This window comes from Triplophysa rosa, linkage group LG25 (assembly GCF_024868665.1).
Source record: "Triplophysa rosa linkage group LG25, Trosa_1v2, whole genome shotgun sequence".
NCBI lineage: Eukaryota > Metazoa > Chordata > Actinopteri > Cypriniformes > Nemacheilidae > Triplophysa > Triplophysa rosa.
This window is the reverse complement of record NC_079914.1, coordinates 9760879-9778974: the sequence shown is the minus strand read 5'-3', so window position 1 is coordinate 9778974 and position 18096 is coordinate 9760879. Positions and strand designations below refer to the sequence as shown.

The 18096-nt window shown below is 37.0% G+C and overlaps 2 protein-coding genes across 2 annotated transcripts; both read left to right on the top strand.

The window, feature by feature from the left end:
* Positions 1 to 8873: 8873 nt before the first annotated feature.
* LOC130549131 (chymase-like) lies at positions 8874 to 11354 on the top strand. Its single transcript, XM_057326302.1, has 5 exons — positions 8874 to 8948; positions 9102 to 9261; positions 10536 to 10662; positions 10796 to 11023; positions 11102 to 11354. The coding sequence occupies exons 1-5, from the start codon at positions 8894 to 8896 to the stop codon at positions 11252 to 11254; spliced, it is 723 nt and encodes a 240-aa protein (XP_057182285.1). The 5' UTR covers positions 8874 to 8893; the 3' UTR covers positions 11255 to 11354.
* Positions 11355 to 12878: 1524 nt separating this feature from the next.
* LOC130548613 (granzyme-like protein 1) lies at positions 12879 to 17983 on the top strand. Its single transcript, XM_057325477.1, has 6 exons — positions 12879 to 13068; positions 13751 to 13907; positions 14574 to 14694; positions 14820 to 15047; positions 15132 to 16318; positions 16442 to 17983. Exons 1-5 carry the CDS (start codon positions 13014 to 13016, stop codon positions 15282 to 15284), a joined length of 714 nt encoding a protein of 237 aa, XP_057181460.1. The 5' UTR covers positions 12879 to 13013; the 3' UTR covers positions 15285 to 16318; positions 16442 to 17983.
* Positions 17984 to 18096: the final 113 nt, after the last annotated feature.

Sequence of the window (18096 nt, the reverse complement as noted above, 5' to 3'; positions counted from 1 at the left end):
GACAACATCGGGACGGTGTGGAGGTGAAAGCCAAAGCATTTTAGGGCTGGCTGCCTTCTCAGGTTCTGAGAGCATTTTATCATGTGTATGAAACCTTAAATGCTGCTGTTTCCAGGGTTATTTTACAGTTGCCCATGTCTTAGTTTTGACAGTTTTTCAATCAGAGCTTTTTACCACAAGTTATACCCATTCAGACAGACACGTGTCCATCAGGCCATGTCTTTGTGCACCAACCCTTAGATCTACAATCTGAAGGTTGGTGCACAAAGACCAGGGCACGTGTCTGTCTGGTGAATGGGTAATTTATTTATTGTTGAATCAATGTTGAGGATACCTCATTCACAACATTGGTTAAACATTAAATCAAGTCTCTGTGCTAGGCCACCAGCATCTGAATGCAATGACAACTTCGAATCAATATAAAAATGAAAAGCCAGCCAACTTTCAAACATCTGAGGTATGAATCATCAAACAGGATACTGATTCACATTGAAAATGTCAAACTAATACAATACCACCGAAGAAATGAGTGCAAATACACACCGCTCCTCAGTCACGGTTGCTTTTTGAGGTTATGCAAAGCATTTTATAGTCTTGGGGCATTAGTCTCTTAAGAGCAGTATTAAATAATGGATTCTCCGTTGTCCTACCATTTGGACAGGAATTGTTATTTTGGTCAAAGGTTTGGAGTGCTGAAATGAGGTAGAACCGTCTCCTTGAAATTGAATACAGATGTACTTAAAGCTGGTCAAGGCTTGTCAGACCTAAACATTGTCTAGCCACACTACTGTAGATTGGCTTCCATAAATAATATCAGATTATTTTTGTTAAACCTTGCTTTTATTTAAGTACCCTACCATGAAGATCAGTTTTGGCTACTGTATATTTGCATGTCTTGGCTGGTTTGTGGTGATTAGTGTTTGGTTGATACTGATCTAGATGGTTTCGCGTTGACTCATTTTTGTACTTTTACTTCAGCATAATGCAAAAGGTAATAAATGATGCAAGAGAGAGGAACTTAAAAAATATAAAACAGTTCAAACAGAGCATCAAAAAGGATGAAGGAGAAATTCTTTTATCAATTACTCACCCCGTGTTATTTTAAACCCGTATGACTTTCTTTCTTCTGAAGAACACAAAAGAAGATATTTTGAAGAATGTTGATAACCAAACAACATTGTCCCCATTGACTTCCATTGTGTGGAGACAAAACCACTGAGACATTTCTTAAAAAATATCTTCTTTTGTGTTTCACAGAAAAAAAAGAGTCACGCAGGTTTTAAATGACATGAGGGTGAATAAAGGATGACAGAATTTATGTTTGGTTGAACTAAAGTGGACATGAGTCATACACCGTGTTCTTAGCTCAGAGGGTTTCCAGGAAGCACACATACCAATAAAAATATTATACTTTGACTGCAAGTCACTTTGGATAAAAGGACAAATGCATAAAAGTCGTGTTTGTCCATCATAACAACAATAAAAGAAATGATAGAATATCTGAGGAACTGAAGCACATAATGTTCTTCTCATTACTACAGACTTTGAGGATTGTCCACTGAAGGATGTTTTCTCGATCCTCTCCATACTAATGACCAATACAGACTGTCTGCTCCGTTAGACTCCTCCCACCGCCCCCAACAATACCACACGATCCATTCTTCTTTGTTTCTCTCATTCCTTTTAGCATCACTTCTCTTTCAAATTCACAGAATACCTGGTGCATGAAGCGTCCATTTTTAAAGCAATAGTTCACCCAAACACGAAAATTCTGTCATCATTTACTCGCCATCTCGTCATTTTAAACCCGCATGACAATTTCTTTCGTCTGCGAAACACAAAAGAAGCAATTCCGAAGAAAGTTCTTGGGTTAACGTTCACTTAGAGACTCAAAAATGAGCCCAGATGCTAAAAAACACTTTCTAAATGTTGGATTTTACGAAACACTTAATTCACAAAATGAGTTTTTTAAAAACCATAAGAGAAACAAATTCCAGGAGTTTCTCAAAACAGACAAATGATAAATGCAGCATTGTGGGTTGGGGACTGAGTTTGCTCAACTGTTAAAAAGCATCTGTTATTAAATTTAATTTAAGAAAAGCTCATTTGACAGCCATGATGCTTTCAGTGTTTGAATATGTCATCTGATGTTCTTATAGTTACTGTATACTGGCTTCTGTACCGACAGCTTTTATCCTTCTTTATCTTCCATGTATATATAAATCCCTAACCGATTGCATTCTTTTGGTCCAGACCGCATCTGGACAAACCATTACCCTCCTGGTCTGAACAATGATGAAAGAACTGCCTAAATATAGGTATCGGTTTGCATCACCAGATAATTGCCAATGACATTTAGGAGATTTGCTAAAAATACGGCACTCCATTCTCACGCCTCCAGCACGAGCTCATGTCTGTCTGGTCTGTAGATAAGCATTAAAAACAAGTCTACAGCGAATCCAGGCCACAAGATAAATGCGTCTATGCAACTATAAAAAGTTTTATGAGCTAAAGCTTAACACTCTAGAGTGTTAATTCCGAAAGTTATGAATACGAGGAATTGGGTTGCACGTTGCTTTTGAACTTTCCTTTATCTCGTGGTTGCAAAATGAGTCCGTTTCATTACATTTCTATCACTTTAAACTGAAACATAAGCGCAGTGCTCGAAGCTTTGGCGGTTTAGACATTTATCTCATCTTTCTCAAAGTTCAGTCTTTTCTCATCAACCCAAACCTTTAACATCTGCAAAAAGATGGAGATGTTTCATAGAACAAGCCTTTGAATTCTGGTCATTCATTTGGCCTCGGGACTATCAATGTGAAAAGTTCTGCGATGTGTTTTTTGGTCCTCATTTGATTGGTTTATGACTTTCTTTGAAGTGGACAGACACCATATGTTTTACAGATCAAATGTGGAAGGACCATCCAAGAGTTTGATCATTTATACCCCTCTACTTCGCTCAGTGTCATCGACCGTTTTGTTCGTGGTCACTTGGGTTTGTTAGAGAAGCTTTAGTTTGGAAATGTTTTTTAATCGAGCGTCACCATTGCAGTTGCAATGTAAAGCATGGCTTCCTTACTGTTTTAACCATTGGTACCTTATGATTAGTTCAATGGCGGATGCTACACTTGAAGCGAACCCTCTTTCTCTGTTTTGAGTAGAAACAAAGCCAACCTGACTTTGTAACTACATAAAAACAGATGAAGCAGGTTCTCTGTTTACAGCATCATTACCGAATGAGATCATCCACTTACGGTTCCACATTTGATCCTTGCCAGAGCTATAAAAACGCAGTTGATGTACTCATTTTGTAACATCAGACCCTGAACCGCAGTTTGTGATGGATGTCTTATCGGTCTGAGAGGAAGAGAAGGAGACAGCCGGGTGCATGTGAGAAAGTGTGTCGTGGTCCGTCTTCCAGGGGAAAGTAATAAAACTGTACAAAACATTACAAAAATCGCCCCGGTGCGCTTTGGCTGATAGCTCGGCCCACATATTGCTCAATCTCTGTCATAGCTTCTGAATAGCTAATCCTGGGTATTGAGAAATATATTAAAAATAAAAATCCTATCTTCTGGTTTGGTATGTATGACTGGGCTGTTGTACAAAAATGTGATGTATGTCATTTGGCTTTAGTGACAGTAAACAACACAAAACTCTTATATGGTGTTCATGTTTTTGTTTAGCAGACCCACTATGTTCACATCATGACTACAAAACAGTATATATGGTTTTTATTTATACCTATATATACCTCTGTTAAATCACATTTTTAAAAAAGTAAAAAGAATTAAAAATAAAATGATCTTAAAAACTGCACAAATAAATGTCTGAGGTTGAAAAAACGATTTGTGCATCTTTTTTTAGTACACAACTGAAAACAGGACACAAGGGTTAAATAGCCTTTTGTAAACGTGCATGTAAAGGTCATATCCCTGTTTAAAAAAACCAGCATGCTGGTAAGGTAGATTTTGAAGCATGGTAGCTGGTCATGTGCTGGTTTAAGCTGGTTCTGAGCTGGTCCATAGTTGGTCCTAAACCAGCTCAGGACCAGCTTAAACCAGCACATGACCAGTTTACACAAGCACAAACCAGCTACCATTCTTCAACTAACCAGCATATGCTGTTTTTTCACCAGGTATTTACTAACTAGGCCAACGAAAGTTTGATTGGTCAGCGTATTTTGGGTATGTAGGAAACCACGGTGTACCTTTGGTTTTTGTTAAACTTCTTTTAGACATGCACGGCCTTTTAGATTTAAGACTAAATGTTCATTTCAATTCCTGTCAAAATAATGGCCATAATTTTATTGGCATAGAATGTATTCCCACCTTGCATATCCATCTCATGAACAATGAGAACCGTCGGTCTGCAAGGCACACAAATGAAATGTGATTCATTAAATCGAGGCCGTTAAATAAACAGCTAAGTCATATTACGATGGTGGAGAAATGAATCGTATGAATGGGGCTTGAAACTTTGGGGCCTTGACTGTAGGTCAAGTTTAATAGACAGTACAGAATTAAATTTGGGTCCTATTTAAGTGAAAGAAAAGCCTAAACGAATTAACCAAAGTCCAAGTTTATATAACATTGGAAGAAACAGGGCCCAAACGAACTCGATATGCTTTTATAACTTAGCTTGACTGATTTTTAATGTCTTAAGGAAGTATGATTTCCTCAACACTGAAGTGTCTGCTTTTATACTACACTGTGAAAAATTTCACCTAGTTAACTTTAGTGTAAAAGCTGACAAAATTTTCACTTTTGAAATGACAAGAAAGTGAGGAAATGATGGCTGATTTTTCATTTTCATTTTTCATTATATTAAACGGACTAACATTAGTTTATTATATAAAATGTTTACAGTGGGATAGAATCATCTGATCATTATGAATAATATTGTAGAAAAAATGATGTAAGCACAGCGTCTGGAAAGCTATGTTGCTCTTTCTTAATATCGTCTTCTTGACAGTACAGAGACCAGAAACCTACATATAAGGGTCACAGACAAGTCAAAGACAAGACTCGTTTGAAACCACAAACACGCGACAGCAAACACTGTGTGGAAACACTCTGCGGAAGCTTTATCTGGTGGTCATCTTCGAAACATTTTGAAACAAAGTGGACAGCTCCCACATTTGGGTAGATGATAGAGTGAGCGTTGATGTCGATACGGCAGATAGCTTGAACATTTATGAAGTGAAGTCAGAAACTCTTGTCAGACAACATAAATCATTTGAAATCCTTACAAAGCAAAAGACGTGGACCATTTTGTGTCACACAAACCAAACACTTGGCTAAACCCCCGGCCTCTCGTACGTGTTTTCTGTTAAGAGGGGCCAGAAGTGTGTCACGTGGTACGCGAAGATTGATTTTTCTTATTTGAAACCACGCTGTTGTCATTTCCCTTTTCCTTGTATTAATCGCGATTTGCGCCGTGATTGATGGACTTTTTACAACTGTCATCGTGACGTCTAATTGCTTCACCATCCTTCAGTCAACCCCCTGCTTCTTATAAAGCTGACAGTCTGATGGTAAACCTTCTTTTGAACACCCCCTGCTCCCTCCTGTGTCTTCTGATCGGCCTCTCCAAGCCTCCTCCTGTAATACCCATTACTGTTGAAGACCCGGCCTTCTGCGGGCAGACCATTCCCCAACATCTCGCTCTCACCGAACCTTGGTTGTGCTTCATTCACAATAATTATAATAACATCCTGTGGTTCAGGTATGAGAAGAACATACCTCCGTCTAGACGTAGCAAGTTTCTTAATGGGCATTCCTGTGCTGCTGCTTGGCGCATTTGCATGTCTAAAGCAAGCATATAGCATTACAGCATTTAGGAACTATGCGACCGCATCGCTAATTTAAGGGCTATTTAGAACAGCATTTTTGTTGATTTTGCATTTTACTGCATTCACCAAAGACGTGTAATGAAGGCCACGAAAATGGATTTCCTATTTAGAAAGACTCTACAAGGAGCTACAAAACCTCCAAAATTTGGCCCGCTGAATTTACGATTGCTAGTATTTCAATCTGTCGAACAACAAAGACTTTACACAAGAGTAATCTGAGGTGAGAAAATGCTGCAAATCTTCAAGGGCAGCCTGTTGGTTTACATACTATTTAGTCATTTATTTTGACAGGCAAATGTAATTTAATTGATGTTGCTTTGCTGTACTATACAATTTCTGTATCATTCCAGTCCATCGCAGTAGCCACTACGATGCTAACGATACACCGTGATATATTGCGCCAAATTGTAATACGATCAATTTTTTCATATGTATCGTAGAGCGATGGTGGTTTTTAACGATATGGCGTCAGTCTGTCTAATCATTTTGGTTGACCTTCCAAAACCTGACCTGCATCAACACAATGTTTTATTTATTTTATTATGTGCATGTAATGCATTTAATGCTTTGAAATGTTTTCTCTTCAGGTCTAGCTTTCTTAATTCTTTTCCAAATTTTATGATAAATTATTTTTAAAATGTTATTGAAAATTGATAATGTTTAAGAAATTAATCTGTTATCTGAATTTCAGGTTTTTTTATTGTTTGAATATTGTGATACTATTGCAGGCGTTTTGTATCAAATCATTAGCTGAGTGCTTTGTTACACCACTAGTTGTTACATAACAGTACGAGTAGTGCTGTCATGTCACGATATTGTATTTTTCACTACACAATTATTTTTGCTAACTATTTTGGTGGTGATATTATCGTGATATCTATATAATATAGCAGATATTTTTTTGTTAAATTCTAATAAATAATGCTATCAATCAAAATCATCAAATTTATTTTGTTTTATATTTTTAATGAATCATACTTAGAGAGTCTAGAGAGGTGGATAGACAGTTTGTAAATATTGTGGCTCTTAAAGCCAATTTTCGAATAGGTGTTGAATTATTTACGATAACTACTGTATGGATTTTAATATCACAGTTATTGGCAAAACCAGTACACTGTGACACCCCTAAATGTCCGATTAAAATACCGAGGGAAAAGCAGATGAAATAACTCCAAACCAGTCACAAGCTCCTAATAAAATAGTATGGTATCCACCTTATTTTTGGCGTAAATGTGGGCGCCGCCATCTTTGAGCTGTTTGTGTTTAGACTTCCGGTGAGCCACTATAGCTAATGACAGTCGTATTGCGAGTGAGACAAGTGTGCTGTTTTGACTGGCAAGTTAATATTTATTATGGAACCCAAAGGTACAAGCGTAATGTGTGCAGTTAGAGGTTGCCATAATAGCCGGTACAAACGCAAAAAAAGTCTACAAAACATTTGCTTTGACCATAATACACGCACCAGAGCTGAATCTGGATGTCGCGCACCCTATGATCTGCATCACTTATTCATTAGCCTACTGGATTCCCTTTCTCCTGGACAAATGACCTACTTGACTACAATTACTAATAAACTATTACTAACCTTTATTAATAAACGTTAAAAGGCAGGAGTTTACGGGGAGAGTTAGCACAACTAAAACAGTATAGTGGTATAATAATATTAGCAGTAGCTAAAATGTAGCTGTTAGCATTTGTATATGTATTTATCAGTTAAAAACTTAATAGGCTAAAGCAAACCTACAGTACCTGCCAGAGGATCGCAGCTGCATGAGTAACAGTTACAGGACTTGCCTGTCATTACATTACATTTTCATTCATTTAGCAGACGCTTTTATCCAAAGAACATTTAACATTTTGTCAACACGCTATACAGTAGGCTACTGCTGCTAGCCTTTACCAGACCATGTTACTAGGAGGGTTAAAGCTGAAGCAAGCAAGGGAGAGAATGAATAGCATGAATCATTGTCTTTATTTAATAGACATAAAAACAGACAGTTATTGGTTAGTATGTTTTGAGTTGTTTTTAAAAAGTTGTGATGGATGCTGCAGCTCGGTGGAGACCTGCCGCCTCCGTTCTTATGTTATTAGTTTGACTGCCACTTTGACTGGTATTCACATCTGCTTTTAAAAACACGAATTCGTGGTTCGTCATGTACAAAATTCGACAGACTTTCCCACTGTGCATGTAACGTTACTGGTATGTCTGTGCTTGTATGCTTGCACATCGAAGACCCGTCAACTCCGAGAGAAAATACGAAGTAATTGAATAAATCCTCATAAGATATATCAGGCCACTTCATCTTCCCACTGTGTAATACATCGCGGGTGTGAAAAATATTCATCATAGCTGTTTTAAAAGCGCTTTGAGCGTGCTCCCGCAGCGACACACTTCCATTGTTTTCCACTGGCCGGCTAATAATATGGAGGTCTTAACACAAAACGGAAGTACGTCACGTCATTTACTTCCGCGTCCAAAAATAAGGTGGATACAGCGTAATGAGGAATATACAGAAACTGTACATCGCTGTGCAAGCAGATATCACAACACAGCAGGCCAGAAAGGATGTGACACCATTTGTCAGCTCCTCACAACACCGTCCTTTCATCTTCACCCCTGCAGTTTCATATCAATGAACAACTGTAATCTTTATCTCTGCGACAACTCAATAATTAACATTAACAATTAACATTAACATGTCTTGATATGTCATTGCGTGTGATAAATCCCCATGGTAAATCCCCATCTCTATCATCATTCGACGGTTTATGTAGCCACATGGATGAGTGGTGAAACATCTTGAGCAATAAACACATCTAGTTGACTATAATAGTCTACTAGAGCATTCAACAATGATGCCAATACAATAAATCATATCTGCATGCTTATAGGTTCAGTAGAAAAAAGACTGAAAGTGTGGTTCCATTTTGAAGCATCAGCAAAAGATTATCAGTTTCCTTTCCTTTTGTCACAGTATAAAAGCAGAAGTGTTTTATACTTCAGTTTGGTTCAGGTAATGTGACTGAACAGTGACTGCAATGAACATCTGTTGGTTTATGTCTATCCTGCTATTGCTGCATTCCTGCACTCCAGGTAAACACTTCATATCACACTTGTCTCATTACCTTTTGAACAGTTTCATAAACTTGCCCATAAGTTCTTAGAACAGAAGGCAATACAGTAGATCTGATGTTTTCCATGCTAGCAGTCAGATTAACATAATTAACATTATCAAAATATTTTTAGGGGACGGCATGGATCATGGTATCGTCGGCGGTCATGTGTCCGTTCCACACAGCCGACCGTACATGGTCTACATCCAAGACTCAATTAAAACTCACTTAAATTGTGACGGTGTTTTGGTGAGAGAAGATTTTGTGATGACAGCCGCCCACTGCCATGAAAGGTGAGTAATGTTGCATGCTGTAAGTGATCTACATTGTGAAGATCTCTTCTCGGCCAGTTCCCTTGTCATGCGGTGTTCCCCAAGGATCCATTTTAGGCCCTTTACTATTCTCACTGTATATGTTGCCACTGGGTGCCATTTTTAAGAAATATAAGCTCTCATACCACTGCTATGCTGATGATACGCAGTTTTATCTTCCAGCAAAGATCGATAATAGTGATTCCTGGGACACGCTTTCTGACTGTTTTGAAGAGATAAAATGCTGGATGGCTAATAATTTCTTGCAATTAAATGAAGGCAAAAGTGAAATTCTGATTTTAGGCCAACCTAGGCCTATGACTGTTTATGGTTTGGGTTCTCTCTCTGCTAGTGTTCAAACTCATGTAAGAAATCTCGGGTTTGTATTTGATTCGTTGTTGAATTTTGAGAAACAGATTAGTGCCGTAGTGAAGTTTCTTCCATTTGAGATCAATTGCGAAATTAAAACAGCTCCTGTCCCATAAAGATTTGGAGACTGTAATCCACACCTTCATAACATCACGCTTGGACTACTGCAACTCCCTTTATAGCGGCTTGCCTAAAACAGCGATCTCACGTCTGCAAATTGTTCAATATGCTGCAGCGAGGCTTCTCACTGATACAAATAAGAGGGATCATATCACTCCAATTTTAGCATCCTTACATTGGCTACCACAGTTCAGGGTCGATTTTAAAATTGCTGTTCTTGTATACAAGGCTTTGACGGGTAAGGCACCAAAATATATCTCTGATCTTCTGATTCCCTACTCTCCTCAAAGGGCTCTCAAGATCTGGTAATCAGTCTCTTTTAACCGTCCCTCATTGTCGCTGCAAAACAAAAGGTGGTCGTGCATTCTCTGCTACAGCTCCCAGGCTCTGGAATAGCTTTCCTATTAATGTGAGGCTAGCCCCTTCACTAGCAAGTTTTATTTATTTTCTTTAGCGTTTGATTAAGATTCGTTGTTTTGATGTAAGAAGTGTTGTATGCTCTGTTTTAAAAATGTACAGCACTTTGGCGCAACTCTGCTGCTTTTAAATTTGCTATAGAAATAAAAGTGACTTGACTTGACTCTGTATGTTGATATTTCACTGTAAGTATAGAATAAAATGGTATTGAGGCATTGTTACATATAACTTACAGTATGACTATAAACTATATAACAAACACTGTGTGTTTAACATACATGTATATAAAAGGTAAAACCAAAGTACTTTCGACATAAATTTTGTAAACCGAAATTGTTCTTTTTTCTTAGCTTTACACATCCCAAGGTGTACTTGGGCGTCAACGACACACAGTTTTTACCCCATGGTATGGAGGCGGATTCCTTTCCACATCCAAATTTCGAGAACAGGCCTGGAAATGACATCATGCTTATGAAGGTATGTCTTTCATGTCTAGAGATTTTCATTTGCCACCAAAAACGTTTTGTCTATGTCATTATGCAATTCATAACCTTTTTAGAAAACGCATGCAGTAAATATTCACCAAAGAACACCAAATCTTTCCATTTAGCTTAAAACTCCAGCAACTTTGAACAAGACTGTGAGTATCATTGCCCTGCCAAATCCTTGGAATGAGGACATCTCAAAGGACTGTTTGGTTATGGGATGGGGCTCGACGAAATATGATTATTATTCTCCATCGACAGTCCTGAGAGAATTAAACGTGACTCTGAAAGACCTCACAAATTGTTTTGAACCTGACGTTATATGCAATGAAGACCCATTCGGCCCATCAAAGGTATGCATTTCATAAGCTTTTACTTTCTCTGTTAAATGGAAACTTAACTTGTATTATTTTTGTGAATGTCATTTTTAGGGAGACTCTGGAGGTCCTCTTATCTGTGGAGGTATCGCACAGGGTATTGTGTCCTTTAACACGAAGCAGTCTAAAGGCTATGTTACAGGATATACACGTGTTTCTCAGCACCTCCTATGGATTAATAAAGTCATGAAGCAACACAAACCATGAAAGCCAAAGTCAGATAAACACAATATGTTTAACATTAGAGCCATTTAAAAAGGAAGCTCTTCATCTGCAATTCAATGTACTAGATTAAAATAAAGGTTCATCTTATTAACGTCTGTCGAATTGTTTACTTTCTGTGGCTACAACCTAAATGATTCATTTGTATCGAACTCGTTCATGCCACAGCTGCCCATTACTGCCACCTAGTTGTAAATGTTGATAGCAATGAATCAAGTGGAGCATAAACATTGAGGGTTAATTTAAATATCCAATAAATGACAGTTTAAATGAAGATATTGGAATATAATGCACCAAGTCAATAAAAATAAACCACCTTAATCACCCGATTTACTACCCCTTCTGTAAAGTAAATATATTTTCCTGTCAAAATATTAATATCAAAATATACATTTGAAAATACGTATAATACATTGTTTATACATTACAACAAGACTGCTGTCATTCTGAAACCTCGTATCTCCATATTTTTTGCCATAAATCATTATTAGAATCAGAATCAGAAGAGCTTTATTGCCAAGTGTGCTTGCACACACAAGGAATTTTCTTTGGTGTTGGAAGCTTCTAGTACAGACATTCAACACAATGACAATACAATATAATACGATTTACAGTCTGAAAGATTCTAAATTGTGCATATATAAAATAAAGACTATTTTACAGAAAATGGGGGATAATAACATATAAGAGACATTGTACAGGGTAGTATATAGTAGAATAAACATATTAACAGATTGTATGTACACTTGTGCAAATGGATAATGTTGTAAGTAGAGGTAGTGTTATATGCATGTATACATAAGATGTAGATATAATAAGGCACTATAGTGCACACTATAGGAGTAGTGGAAGTGGAATATTGCTCTTAAGGAGCAGTTATCTGTTTAGGAGGGAGATTGCCTGGGGGAAGAAGCTGCTTCTGTGTCTGGAAGTCCTGGTGTTTGGTGCTCTAAAGCGCCGGCCAGAGGGCAGCAGATCAAAGAAGATCAAAGATCAAAGATCTAATTATTATTAGTCACAGTTATGTTTGTCACTAGATTTTGCATATCTAACCAATAAAAATGATTTATAACGTGCTTGTCAACTTTGACAACACAGTATTTAATTGTTTAAAAAGTAGGCCTACAGTGTTTTTTTCTTTCATTTTCTGAAAAACAGTGAATTTGGACATCCGAGGTTTCGGAAGGACAGCGATATAAAATATAATAACATATATAGAATATGCAGCACAGTATATTCCCATATATGTCTTGTTTGTAAGAGGCAATACGTTGCACTTATATGGCTGGTTGTGCTTGCATTTGCAAAGCTTTGATCTAATAGAAATCAGCCTTTTGATTTCTACCATCAAATAGATACCTGTCCAACATTGCCATGAAAAAGATATCTTATCATTGATTTTTTGTGTATTTTCAGCATTGCTGAATCCAGGTTTTGAAAATGTCAGCCTGTTTTGGGGACAACGTATTTTAGGAAAGTGTGAATAATGCCTAAAGAGTCAATTAGATAACACATAATAGGTAAAACATATTTCTTCTCACCAGTGTGGTTTTGTCTTATCTCTAAAGTGTGGTTATATGTTAGATTACATCAACAAAAGATGCCAAAAATCTAAACTGAATTCATTGTGTGGTTACATTTCTATCATTTCATCATCTTCTTGGTACGGGTCCTCAGTCACAGTATAAAAGCAGAAGGGTACTTCATTGTGGTTCACAGGTAGCGTGACTGAACAGTGACTGCAATGAACATCTGTTGGTTTATAACTATTCTGCTACTTCTGCATTCCTGCAATCCAGGTAAACACTTCATATCACAAAAGTTTCTCATTGTTTCGTAGAACTGTCTACATTAAGTTGGTATAGATAGGGAGGAAATTCAGTAGATCTGTTTTTTTAACAGTCACATTAATATGTTTAATGTTGCTTGAGTATCATCAAAACAATTGGGCAATTCCGTGAAAATGTCAACCTTATGAAAAGTTTGAACCAAAGGGTTTTACTATACTAATAGCACAGATATAACATGATGGTTCACATACCCATGTCTCTCTTCACGTTTTTAAAGCATTTGTTTTATTTTTAGTGAATGCGCATAGTCAGGTAAGTGCCATTTTCAGGATTGCCACATCCATAACGGCACATATTCCTAAAGGGGCACATGAACATTAAAATAAAGTAACTATCTATAACGAGGCATCTCTTCTCCACTGGTTGGGTATAATTGCTTCAGATTTGTGCATTTCAATTGACAGAAATCCTACAAAGTTTGTCGTGTCCTTTTTTTGTCACATCCATTAAACAAATGTTTGTATTTCCCTTTTTTAAAATAGAAAACTCGTCCATAAAGTGATATTTTTCTGATGTTTAAACTCTATCAGCATGGGTTTAGTATAATATTAACAAACGATTCAGTATACTGGTGTGAGCGTTTTTATGTCACATCCATAATGCAAAATGTCACATCCATAAACTCTTTTAGGGGACGGCATGGATCACGGTATTGTCGGGGGTCATGTGTCCGTTCCACACAGCCGACCTTACATGGTCTACATTCAAGACTCAAGAACTAAATCAGCGTGTGACGGTTTTTTGGTAAGAGAAGATTTTGTGATGACAGCCGCCCACTGCAAAAAAAGGTGAGTAAAATAGATGTGACTTTTGACGTCAAAAAAGATCTGTTTTGATAATTCACTTTAAGTAACTAAAGCTAAGTTTTGTAATATGCGGACAAACTTTCTTAAAATTGCAAAAACTTTGCAAAACATTTAATCAATACATTTTCACATATATGAACTATTTAATGACAATAAACTACAACTAGGGATGCACCGATACCAATTTTTAAAGCTCGAGTACTACAATAATTTTTTCTGGTACTCGCCGATACTGATGCCTGTACCCTTTCAAAACACAGTGAGACTAATAAAATAGCTTCATAGTTACAAACAACTCCACCTCAAACACATTATGAAAAAATACTTTTTTAAAAATATAATTTTACGCGCTTTTCACAAACTTTCAAAGTAATTTCACAACAAATTTCTGTCAGTTATGTCACATGAGGTATCGGTCTTTGGTATCGGTGCATTTTTACGAGTACATGTGCTTAGTATCGGGCCCGATACCGATACTGGTGCATCCCTAACTACAACCTACACTTACTAATAAAATGGTCGGTGTGTTTAACGCATATAAAAGGTGAAACCTGAGCATTTTCAATTTATCTTGTAAACCTTTTCTTTAGGGCATGAGTAGTTGCCATTAGATTAGTTGCTTTAGATTGTTTCTTCCTATTTGTTTAGTCATCTCAAGGTGTATTTGGGCGTCAGTGACACAACTTTGTTACCCACTGGTATAGAGGTTGATTCCTTTCCACATTCAAGTTTCGAGAACAAGCCCGGTAATGACATCATGCTTTTGAAGGTATGTCTTTAACGTCTACAGATATTTTTTAACCAAAACTTCCTTCAGGTTGTTAATTCATAACCTTTTTAATAAACGTATACGAGTTAACTGCTCACCCAAGAACATCCCATCTTCCCATTTAGCTTAAAACTCGAGCAACTTTGAACAAGACTGTGACTATCATTGACCTGCCAAATCCTTGGAATGACAAAATCTTAAAGGACTGTTTGGTAATGGGATGGGGCTCGACGAAATATGATCATTATTCTCCATCGACAGTCCTGAGAGAATTAAACGTGACTCTGAAAGACCTCACAAATTGTTTTGAACCTGACGTCATATGCAATGAAGACCCATTCGGCCCTTCACAGGTATGCATTTCATAAGCTTTTACATTGAAGTTGTATTGCTGTATTTTAATAGTATAATAACGGCTCATTGAACGTCAATAACAGGGAGACTCTGGAGGTCCTCTTATCTGTGGCGGTATCGCAATGGGTATCGTGTCTTTTCACATGAAGAAGACCGAAGGATACCTTACAGCATACACCCGTGTTTCTCAGCACCTTCAATGGATTAATGAAATCATGAAGAAAAACAACATATGAAAGGCTAAGCCAGATAAACACAATATGTTTAACATTAACGTCGTTTAAAAAAGAAGCTCTTCATCTGCAATGTAATGTACTAGATTCAAATAAAACTTCATCTTATCAAAGTCTGTTGACTTTCTGTGGCTACAACCTACATGATCTGTATCACGAGTATTCACGTTACAGCTGGTCATACTGCCACCTACTGGTGAATGTTTATAACACAGATTCAAATACAGTGAGTGGAGAATTGAGCGTATTCTTCAATATTCAACGGAAGTAGTAAAATGACACCGAAGTAAAGAAGTTGTAACTTAAACTTGAAGAAGCTATATTATATTTTTCAGGTCTAACGTTCATAGACTTTTGATATGAAGCCCTGATACAACTCCTTCAGCAACCTCAATCCAGAGGTCACGATTTGTCATTGCATCATAGTAAGGTTGTTTGGAGGACAACGTATTTTGGGAAAACGTAAATAATGTCTATAGAGCCTATTGACTAGAAAAACTTGTTTCTCCCCACGGGTGTACAGTTTCCTCATCACGAAAGTGTGGTTACGTTACGACATCAGCAAAAGATGCGATGCCAGATAAACTGACCAGAATTTAAAGTGTGGTAAAGTTACAATCTGTATTCCTGGTATGGGTCTTTTTGCAAAGCCTGCAATGAACATTTGTCGGTTTATAACTATCCTGCTACTGTTGCATTCCTGCACTCCAGGTAAACACTTCATGTATGCTATAAGTGACTTATGATATCAAAAGATCTCTGTGTGGATAAGTCACATTAAACCTTAGTTGCAACTTGAAAACAATGACTGTTGTATTACGTGGAAAATGTCATTGAAAATGTTATTGACTCAACACATTTTTACATAGCCTATAAGAAACACATGACTATGCATTTGTTTTTTCCTATTTGTTTTAGTCATCTGAAAGTGTATTTGGGCGTCAGCGACACATTTTTTACCCCATGGAATAGAGGTGGATTCCTTTTCTCATCCAAATTTCAGGGACAAGCCTGGTAATGACATCATGCTTATGAAGGTATGTCTTTGATGTCTGCATATCTTAAACTATATTTACTGTCATTTTCTTTTGGTTTCATTTTTAAATCGTTTTAACAAACGTGTAAGGTAACTTCTCACATATGAACGTCTTCCTATTTAGCTTAAAACTCCAGCAACTTTGAACAAAACCGTGAGTATCATTGCACTGCCAAAACCTTGGAATGACGACATCCTAAAGGACTGTTTGGTTATGGGTTGGGGCTTGAAGAAATACGATAAGGTATCTCCATCAGAAGTGCTGAAAGAAGGAAACGTGACTCTAAAAAATGATAAAAAACTGTTTTCCACCTGATATTATATGCCAAGACGGAAGAGTCGGGCCATCAAGGGTATGCATTTTATACGCTCTTACTTTTTCTGTTGAATGGGATTTTTTAAGGTATAGGCCTATTGTTATTGCACACTGATGTATAATAATGGCTCGTTGAATGTCATTCACAGGGAGACTGGAGGTCCTCGTATTTGTGGAGGACTTGCACATGGCATCGTGTCTTTCAACGTGAAGAAGACATCTGAAGACTATACGTTACAGGATATACTCGTATATCTCAGCACCTCCTATGGATTCAAAGGGTCATGAGTAACCATAAGTGAACAGGCAAAACCTGATAAACTCTATGGGGCCAGACTAATTTAAATGTTAGAGGTGTCGAAAACAACTTGTACTGACATATCTTAAAATATATCAGCGCGATTGTTTTGTCTCAAGATGCACACCAGTAATGTTTTTTTGTAAAGTATGTTTTTAAAAAGACTTAAACATCCTAATTTAACTAAGGCCTAGTCCTGTTTTAAACTAATCCCTGTCTGGGAAACTGCCCCAATATGTTTAACATTTGAGCCATTTAAAAAAGATCTGTATCTGCAATGTTGTAGATTAAAATAAAGGTTCACTTTTAGCATTCCTTCAAAGGTCTGTTGATGTTTTTCTTTTCCACATGATAAAACGTAGCTAGATAATACAAAAACTACAGCTGGCCACCACTGGCACCTTGTGGTCGAAGTTTAAGACATCCAAGAACTGCCAAGTAAGCAAATAGACAAAATGTCCAATTAAAAGAAAGAGGCCTGAAATAAAATTCCGTCCCACCAAGTTAATAAAATACTGATTTATTAAAGTTCTAAAGTTCTTTCAAAACCTTTGTTTTCAGTATCCCCTTAAGGATTGTGTAAGTTAAATGTTTCTAGAATGGTTTGGTAGTTTTCATGCTTTTAGATTTGTGCCAAGTTGCAAAATGTACCACAGGTGGGGTAAAATGCCCCAACTCTGGCAACACGATTTGCATAATACATTTACAGTACAAGCAGTTTTAGCTTAAAAAAATCAAACCCAAATTAACAGTAAATAAACACGAATGAACATGAATTAATGAACCATGCTGAAAATCAGTCAAATAGTAAATAAACGAGAAAACAGAATAAATCAATCAATATTTTTTACTACACCACTTGGTTAGATTAGATTTGATGGAAAACCAAAAGATGTGATGTTCAAAAGGTGGTAATGCAGTAATAAAATGGCAGCGGGATTTTTACCCCACACTGGGTTTTAAAAAAATCATTCTTACGTTTTCATAAATAACAGGTAGTCCCTAACTACAGGATAACTACTATATCAAGCCAGGTTTTGAAAATTTCCGTTTTTTAGGGGACAACATATTTTGGGAAAATGTAAGTAATGCCTATTACTGACAACACAAATCAGATGAGTAAAAAAATGTCCTCCCAGTGCGTATTGCTTTGTGTCACCATCCT